This window comes from Phyllobates terribilis, unplaced genomic scaffold (genome assembly GCF_046119375.1).
Source record: "Phyllobates terribilis strain yellow unplaced genomic scaffold, ASM4611937v1 Scaffold_1__5_contigs__length_1240528914, whole genome shotgun sequence".
NCBI classification, from domain to species: Eukaryota; Metazoa; Chordata; class Amphibia; order Anura; family Dendrobatidae; genus Phyllobates; species Phyllobates terribilis.
In genome coordinates this window covers 1,198,537,841-1,198,547,827 of record NW_027362761.1, presented here as the reverse complement: position 1 = coordinate 1,198,547,827, position 9,987 = coordinate 1,198,537,841, and the positions used below count along the sequence as shown (strand labels likewise).

At 47.3% G+C, this 9,987-nt stretch overlaps 1 protein-coding gene across 2 annotated transcripts in view; it reads right to left on the bottom strand.

Annotated features, from left to right (window-relative positions):
- Nucleotides 1–1,715: 1,715 nt before the first annotated feature.
- DNAAF9 (dynein axonemal assembly factor 9) overlaps nt 1,716–9,987 on the bottom strand; it is a 79,036-nt gene continuing 70,764 nt past the window's right edge. For both annotated transcript variants that reach the window (XM_073649304.1, XM_073649310.1), the window contains 2 exons: nt 9,804–9,897; nt 1,716–9,548 (listed from right to left, as the gene is read on the bottom strand). In XM_073649304.1, the coding sequence (XP_073505405.1) occupies nt 9,436–9,548; nt 9,804–9,897 (207 nt within the window). In that variant the 3' untranslated portion in view covers nt 1,716–9,435. The remainder of the gene's footprint in view (nt 9,549–9,803; nt 9,898–9,987) is intronic.

Sequence of the window (9,987 nt, the reverse complement as noted above, 5' to 3'; positions counted from 1 at the left end):
TATTCTTGTACATAGGGAGCAGTATTATAGTAGTTATATTCTTGTACATAGGGGAGCAGTATTATAGTAGTTATATTCTTGTACATAGGGGCAGTATTATAGTAGTTATATTCTAGCACATAGACGTAGTATTATAGTAGTTATATTCTTGTACATAGGGGAGCAGTATTATAGTAGTTATATTCTTGTACATAGGGGCAGTATTATAGTAGTTATATTCTTGTACATAGGGGGCAGTATTATAGTAGTTATATTCTTGTACATAGGGGCAGTATTATAGTAGTTATATTCTTATATATAGGGGGCAGTATTATAGTAGTTATATTCTTGTACATAGGGGGCAGTATTATAGTAGTTATATTCTTGTACATAGGGGGCAGTATTATAGTAGTTATATTCTTGTACATAGGAGCAGTATTATAGTAGTTATATTCTTGTACATAGGGGCAGTATTATAGTAGTTATATTCTTGTACATAGGGGCAGTATTATAGTAGTTATATTCTTGTACATAGGGGCAGTATTATAGTAGTTATATTCTTGTACATAGGAGCAGTATTATAGTAGTTATATTCTTTTACATAGGAGCAGTATTATAGTAGTTATATTCTTGTACATAGGGGCAGTATTATAGTAGTTATATTCTTGTACATAGGGGCAGTATTATAGTAGTTATATTCTTGTACATAGGGGCAGTATTATAGTAGTTATATTCTTGTACATAGGGGCAGTATTATAGTAGTTATATTCTTGTACATAGGGGCAGTATTATAGTAGTTATATTCTTATATATAGGGGGCAGTATTATAGTAGTTATATTCTTGTACATAGGGGCAGTATTATAGTAGTTATATTCTTGTACATAGGGGGCAGTATTATAGTAGTTATATTCTTGTACATAGGGGCAGTATTATAGTAGTTATATTCTTGTACATAGGAGCAGTATTATAGTAGTTATATTCTTGTACATAGGGGCAGTATTATAGTAGTTATATTCTTGTACATAGGGGCAGTATTATAGTAGTTATATTCTTGTACATAGGGGCAGTATTATAGTAGTTATATTCTTGTACATAGGGGCAGTATTATAGTAGTTATATTCTTGTACATAGGGGCAGTATTATAGTAGTTATATTCTTGTACATAGGGGGCAGTATTATAGTAGTTATATTCTTGTACATAGGGGCAGTATTATAGTAGTTATATTCTTGTACATAGGAGCAGTATTATAGTAGTTATATTCTTGTACATAGGAGCAGTATTATAGTAGTTATATTCTTGTACATAGGGGCAGTATTATAGTAGTTATATTCTTGTACATAGGGGCAGTATTATAGTAGTTATATTCTTGTACATAGGGGCAGTATTATAGTAGTTATATTCTTGTACATAGGGGCAGTATTATAGTAGTTATATTCTTGTACATAGGGGCAGTATTATAGTAGTTATATTCTTGTACATAGGGGCAGTATTATAGTAGTTATATTCTTGTACATAGGGGCAGTATTATAGTAGTTATATTCTTGTACATAGGAGCAGTATTATAGTAGTTATATTCTTGTACATAGGAGCAGTATTATAGTAGTTATATTCTTGTACATAGGGGGCAGTATTATAGTAGTTATATTCTTGTACATAGGAGCAGTATTATAGTAGTTATATTCTTGTACATAGGGGCAGTATTATAGGCAATAAAAGACACTCAGAGGACACAAATAAACAGACGTAAAATACTTTATTGTTATCTAGCAATACATTGGAGTTAAGTGTAAAAATCAGATTTGCACAACGGCAAGTAAAAACATTAAAAGTAATACAAAAATAAATGGAAAGGTCATTTCATAACATTTCTCTATACTAAGTCGTAATAAATACAATAGTTATAGCAAAAGCTGCAATCACACGGTTCAGTTTTACTGAAGTTACAGTAGTGTCTGTGGACGAGAGTAAAAACACTTTAAAAAATCAAGTAAAACCGTAAAATCCAACAAAAATGAAAGAAACCAAAATAAAGTGAATTTGGCACGGCGTGGAGGGAGAGCTCGGCGCGCCGGCGCCTCTCGGTGGTGAACAGACTGGAGCTACATCTCACTAGTGCTCTGAGGTAAAGTAATTAATAATAAATCTCTAAGTCACAGTTCTTTAATCTTTGAAGATTTTCCCTTTTTGTGAATACCGCCGGGTATCCGACAACGTGGACAAATGTGCAAAACAATAGTAAGAAAAAATAAAAAAAATCAGAAACCTTTCCTTGGGACGGTTACGCTCCGCTCCGCACCGCACTCCTCCGGCGGTTTTTATGAATCAGGCCGCGCTGACGCTCCGCGCTTTTTTTTTTTTGTCCATTTATATATGGGATTTTTTTTTTATTATTTTTTATGAGGAAAGAAAGAACAGTTCCCAGAGACGGGCGGCGCTTCATGTCAGCCTGAGCCTGATTCGCATCGCTGTACAATACATAGATAGGAATTTAACATTGTACTCCAGTCACATCTAAAGCTGCAATCACTTTCCCATCACTTGCCCATTGTATTAATAGAGCAGTGTGCTGGCAGACGCGTTCCTTGCTGTAATGCATTGGGGGGGCGGTCGTTTTTATCGTCTTCCCTTGGTTAAATCCTGCTGATAAAAGTAAAGGGGAGGCCTTTGGGGGCCAAATTTCTTGATTTTTTTTTTTACTTTAAAACATGCATTTTTAGCTAAAAAATTTTTTTTTTTTGCAATTGGATTCTATGAAGAATTTTGCACCGTTTACCTTCTAAAGCCTCTGTTCTTCAGAATGAGGCAACTGAGAGTCGGTCAGTGAGCTCCTCCGTGTTTGGGCTCCTCTCAGCTGGTTTAAGACTGCAAGGTTCGGTTAAAAAGTTCTTGCTCAGAGTTATCAACTCTCTTGCCAAGAAAACAAGCTCACTGATGGATTCTCAGTTAACTCATTCTGCAGCACAGAGACTATAGAAAGTGAAGGGTGCACAATTTTTCATGACACTCAATTGCAAAAATGATTTTTAGCCCAAAATACATGTATTTATGGTAAGCAAAGACCCCCAAAGTCATCCATATCCTTTAAATTTAGAGGGGAATAGTAATTGGAGAGCTTCTGCGGACTCGTCAGGTCAGAGGAGCTGAATACACTGCTTGATACTCCACTCACACATAAAGCTGTAGTTAGCATTGACTGCTGCCGCCTCCTACACGTAATATTGCTACATCATAAACCTCGTTCACATTTAAAGCTGCAACAAATCATCTTCATATTGCCTCCTGAACAAATCGCTGCTATACGGTATGCTCTAGTCACATACAAAGCTGCAGTGACTACCTGCCTCCTAAAATTCTTCACTAAACCCCCCCCCCCCATCCGTTATATTATTGCTTTGTGGGACTGACCGTCCGCTGGGATCTTAGTCTTACCGCACCAGGGAATGAGGGGCAGCGCTGGGATTTGACAACAGCATTTTGCATGCAGCTTTAGATGTGATTAGAGTACAGACTATCATTAAAGGGGTATTGCCATCTCCAAGATCCTATCCCAATATGTAGTAGGTGTAACCTAAGCTACTGCAATGCCCTGCACACTGGGTAAGTGGCATAGTGAATCAGAAGAACTATACTACATTTCTAATTGGAAATATTTGATATTTTTATACCTTCTACATATTGGGATGGGATCTTGGAGATGGCAATACCCCTTTAAGTCAAAACTTACGACTCGAGATCAGTACAAAAAAGAATTAAATCACGTCCAAAAAGTGGCGCCATAAAACGATTGGGAGTGGGGAAACTTTTGCGCGTAACCGTCCCGTCGGCCCCTATAACTTCAGCAATCTTGACGCACTCACTCACAAGCTGCCGGAGGTGAAGGTCAGCGAAGCGTGTAAACTCCTTGAGGACGCTACGTGCGGCCAGGACCCGCCGACCGTCTTGGTCGCGCGGTATAATGGCACTTCATTCATTCAGTCGTTGTACCGCGGCGGGACCCCCGCGTGTTGACGTTATACGGGAGCCCCCGCCGCAGGTCTTACAGTATCTACAATACTTAGAAAAGAAAAAAAGAAAGTTCAGTTTTTATCCAGAATCCGAAACTTCAGTCCCCAAAGAGTTTTATTCTTAAACTTTTTTTTTTTTTTCTTTATCTTTTTAAATTCCTATAACATAGAACGTGCTGGAAACGTAAAAAAAAAAAGATGGGACGAGCGAGTTTGATATCCTTTCACCAGCGCCGTTAACCCCTTAAATGTCGGGGCGTTAGGGGAGGGGGTATAGGTTGGGTTTGGTAGGTGCGGCTCGCAGGCTGATGTGCGGTGATTGGAAGGCACGGCCGTCTCACCTGGATTAGCACCGTCACAGTCTCTTGACAATTTATCACAAAATAATCTCTATATATACGAGGTAAGCGGACGGCCACGACGCGCGCCGCCTTCTCAATGGTAGTACCCGTCTGGTGAAAGGTATTCAACCACGCCAGGCGCACTCCACCCTATGTGGCTGGTGTCCCTTTAATAAACCAGCCAATGTGTGCTCATCATTGATAGCATACCCCGCCACCTACCTGGAGCGCTGGGGCTCGTGTTGGCCCCCACATACAGTGCAGGCGCCCCGCGATACAGTGCAGACAACGGGTTACTGCTCTATCCAGACGATTAGACAAAAATATATATATCCAAACGTCCTTGTATAAAACAATCAGCGAGCTAAAGATTAAAATTAGCGTTTTAGCCCAAGTGGTCAAATGAAAAAAACAAAAACCATTAATGGAGACACTTCCTATAGAATCCACGTCTCCGAGAGTAAAGTACACATCTCTATTCTACGTCAGTATGGCTTTCACAAAGCGGAATATCCTCCTGGAGGGACCAGCAGCGCGAACGCGGAGCGACAAGCTGCCAGGACTCCGCTAAGGCTGCCGCCATGCGATTACACTCAGCGGCACTACGTCACAGCGACTCTGTGCTCATCTCATTTTCTAACACTTCCCCTTTAAGTTGTGGCACCTCAAGTTGCCCGGCAACCACTTAACTTCCTGTCTGAGTGACTACTATTTTACTGCATGGAGCTGCAGTGGTCACAGGAAAGTCTCTCTGCTGTACAGGTGACTGCCTCTCTAAGCTGCACAGGTTTAGTTCTCTGTAGTTCAAGGAAACCCTTACACGAACCCACGCTTTAAACAAGCACAGCCCGGGCAACGACCAGCCGGCCAGCCACAGCCAGGGCGACTGACTGCCCTACCAACCACAGACAGGGCGACTGACCGCCCTACTGAACACAGTCAGTAGGGCACCAACAGGCTGACCAACTACAGTCAGGGCAATTGACCGCCCTACCGACCACATTGGCCAGCCAGCTGACTGACCACAACCAGTGCGACGACTAGCAAGCCAACCGACCACAGCCAGGGCAGCGACCGGCCGACTGACCACAGCCCGAGCCCGGCGATCGGCCAACCGACCACAGCCCGGGAGCGTCGACCAGCCAACCAACTACAGCCCGGGGGCGGCAACCAACCGACTGACCACAGCCTAGGGGCGGCGACTGGCCAACCAACTACAGCCCGGGGGCGGCAACCAACCGACCGACCACAGTCCTGGAGCGTCGACGGGCCGACCAACTACAGTCTGGGGGCGGCAACCAACCGACCGACCACAGTCCTGGAGCGTCAACCGGCCGACCAACTACAGTCTGGGGGCGGCAACCAACCGACCGACCACAGCCCGGGGGCGGCAACTGGCCAGCCAACCACAGCCCGGAGACGGCAACCGACCGACCGACCACAGCCCGGGGGCGGCGACCGGTCAACCAACCACAGTCCGGGGATGGCAACCAGCTGACCAACCATAGCCCGGGGGCAGCGACCGGCCAAAGCCCGGGGGCGGTGACCAACCACAGCCAGGGGGCGGCGACCGGCCAACCAACCACAGCCCAGGGACGGCGACCGGCCAACCGACAACAGCCCGGGGACGGCGACCGGCCAACAGCCCGGGGACGGCGACCGGCCAACTGACAACAGCCCGGGGACGGCGACCGGCCAACTGACAACAGCCCGGGGACGGCGACCGGCCAACCGACAACAGCCCGGGGACGGCGACCGGCCAACCGACAACAGCCCGGGGACGGCGACTGGCCAACCGACAACAGCCCGGGGGCGGCGACCGGTCAACCAACCACAGTCCGGGGATGGCAACCAGCTGACCAACCATAGCCCGGGGGCAGCGACCGGCCAAAGCCCGGGGGCGGTGACCAACCACAGCCAGGGGGCGGCGACCGGCCAACCAACCACAGCCCGGGGACGGCGACCGGCCAACCGACAACAGCCCGGGGACGGCGACCGGCCAACAGCCCGGGGACGGCGACCGGCCAACTGACAACAGCCCGGGGACGGCGACCGGCCAACTGACAACAGCCCGGGGACGGCGACCGGCCAACCGACAACAGCCCGGGGACGGCGACCGGCCAACCGACAACAGCCCGGGGACGGCGACTGGCCAACCGACAACAGCCCGGGGACGGCGACTGGCCAACCGACAACAGCCCAGGGACGGCGACCGGCCAATCAACCACAGCCCGGGGACGGAGACCGGCCAACCGGCCACAGTCTGGGGACAGTGACCGGCCAACCGACCACAGCCCGGGGACGGCGATCGGTCAACCGACCACAGCCTGGGGACGGCGATCGGTCAACCGACCACAGCCCGGGGACGGCGATCGGTCAACCGACCACAGCCCGGGGGCAGTGACCAGCCAACCGATCACAGCCCGGGGGCGGCGACCAGCCAACCGATCACAGCCTGGGCAGCGACAAGCCAACCACAGTCACAGTGGTGGCGCTGCAGGCGAATTGGACACTGAATACCAGATTTATCAGCAGTGGGATCAGCAATACTGAATTTTCCCAAGTGGACTACCCCTTTAAGTTAGAGAAGACGAGGAAACACTATGATACAGACTGTCATATCTGCTCCATTAATCTAGCCTGTACCATGCCCCCAGGCAAGGTGCGGGTTGGGGATGGTGAGGCGTACCACTGACCAATCCCAGGTTTTTCTGTTACCACTTTACGTTCAGGAATTGCGTTCACCTCGATTACATGAAATTTTACAGATTTAATCATCGCCACTGGAGACACCAAGTGATGCCAAACTCCAACCGGTGGGGTTCTGGCCTTGGCTGTCCAATATTTTTGGCTGGGCACATGTTCCACAATTTCCATGTCCCGTCTATAGTCCAGCTACGTCGCCTGCTAATCCCTCCCCGTTCTCCGAGGCACTGTCCATGCATAGATACATCACATATCTCTCCAGGTACTCGGAGGTCACGACATGGCGGCTCGTTCTCTGACAAGTCACCACGATCCGGCCCCCGAGACACAAATCAGTAACAAGTCTAATTCTACGTCACGACAACACAATATTATCTCACGTCTCAATGTATAAACGTGGTAGTAATAATGGTGGGAGCCGCGGCTCCAGATATAACAAAAGGGAAGAAAGACGTCCCCATGACAACCCTACTGGACGGGAGCCACGTTTACAGAGGACGTGGCTGCCGTAATGCCAGGGGTATGAAGGGGAAGAGGGTCAGGTTATGGGTGAAAAAAATTGTAGTGTTAAACAGAGGACATTTATGACTTCCAATGACTTTATAAGGTGAGGTGTCACAAAAGAAGCTATGGCTCCTCCTTTCCAAGCAAGTAGAACCCGCCCCTTTGTCTAATTACATCCCCATTAGCTGAAGATGAAATATAGTGTCTCTTTAAAAAAAAAAAATTGGTTCATGTTTGCAAAATAGCTGCATTAGTGGAATAGAGGAGAGGACTAGATCCGGCCCCGCGTGTCCCCAGGGATGGGCCGGATCATGTTTTAGGAAAGACAAGGAACTCGTCTAAAGAGGTAAAACCTGGGGGCCAGTTCTGAAATATCTCCTTCTTAGACGAAAGATCTTGATGTTAAACACATCAGCCCTGCGCCATATGACTGGGCTGATGCTCACACATGGCTTTTGTTGCGTATTTTACATCTCATTCACACGATGCTTTTTTTTTTTTTTGACTCATTTTTGGAGTCCTGTTGCTTTTTTTTTGCCAAGACGCAGCATTTCAATTCTATCAGCATTTTCTCAGTACAAATGCTGCAAAAACCTTAAGGCTTACATGTTAGATGTTGGACCCTTACGGGATAAGAAAACAACAAGATCCTGCCATTATAGTGGGAACTTTTCACTCAGTTTTCAGGCTGTGTGAGTAGAGGAAAATGCCACCTTAAGGCCGGCGACTTTTCCCATGACACGGGTCATGGTGAGCAGCTACATTGCAGGGTAATACAGGTGAGTGGGGTCAACCTTGCGCCCACTACGGTACCAGAACAATCAAGCCACAAAAAGTCAGACCCAGTTGGATTTTTTGCTTGTTGCGGTACCTGAGAGGTCACAATGTGCCCCCACTCACCTGCATTATGCTACGATGTGACAGCGGCACCTGTGTCACGAGTAAAAAAAAAAACAACTTTTGTTTGTCTTTTGTAACCATGGAAACATACAGGATTGGTACATTGAAGTGTTTCGCTCACTGGATCTATGGCTTCAGGGGATCACACTTAAGAACGTGCACCCCACAATAACATGTGGAAGGCAGCCATGGCGGGGGAGTAAATGTAGTGCATCTTCGGCAATGAATCATAAGAGGTGGGGTGATATATAAATGCTCCTCCCATTCCATGGCTGCCTCCACCGCTTGGCTAGCGCAGAAAGTTAAAGTAACGTAAATGTTCCCCACGTATTGCTGATTTGGAATGGCTTATAAAATCCTTTGATAAAAAAAAATCCCTCAATACTGAAAACATGAAACTTTCGCAATGATAGGTCTTCAGGGGGCAGCGGGACCCCGGAATAATCGTTTTCCATGGGGGGGGACGGTGCAGTCCCAACAGACATATAGTCCCTATTGTTTTTTGCATGTGGATAGGTTGATGCAGATATTAAGGCTAGCACTGGTCCCTGTGGCCACTTCCATGGCTGATTGCAGCTCTTTTGATACGACCAATGCAGCAGCCTAAAAACGAGCGTCCTGACAATGGAAGACGATCGCTCGTCACCGGGCGCGGCCATGTAGAGTCAAAATGCGAGAAGTGAATGGAGATTTCACAAGTTTCTTCATTCACTATGGATGCCTGACTCGCTAATGGTTCGCTCACGTGACCTGCCGAAGCCTAAACCAGGTGGCAGGCGCGGACTCGACCGGTGGCTTGTGAACAGACGCAACACATGAAGGTGCACATTGATTTATAAGCTCCCCCCTCCCTACCCGGACATGGAGCAGATTGTAGGAGAAGACTAATGGCATCTAAACAGGAGGGAGACGCGGCTCACAGATGGTGATTGTGGCTCTGCCGTCGCTTCACTAATGGGCCGGGATGGAGAACGCTACATCAAGGCGAAGGCGCAGCGCTCACAGCTTCTGCCCGAAGACGTCGTAATGCTCCTGCTGCTCCAGATCCCGGTTCTGCCGCTCGATCTCTTTGTTCGCCTCAATGACGTAATCGTATATGAACTGATCCATTACTGAGGGCCAGGAGTTAAGGGCCACGAGGAACGAGGCTCATCTCACACTGATGACCTGTCTTATAGATGACATAAACCCCGACCACCTCCAGATACAAAGCAGGACAAAGGGAACGTGGCCGTCCAGGAAAGGCCAATTCTACAGGGGTCCCTCTCTAATTGGTAACTGGGCCCCAGTATGGCTGATAACCCGCCCTGTATCGCCAGAGGATAACCCCCATCATCATCATCATCATGTACAATGTACAAGGATACGTGGATGGTGATCCATCTTCTCTCCTAGAAAATTCACAAACTGGGATCCATTGTAGAAATATCCCTCAGGAAGAGGATCCAAGTGTCGCTTCACCTACAGGAAGATCCAGAGATGAGCGAGACATATAGATGTGAGAGACAGAAGGCAAAAAAAGAAAACGTGAGCGCCGCAAAAAAGAACGAA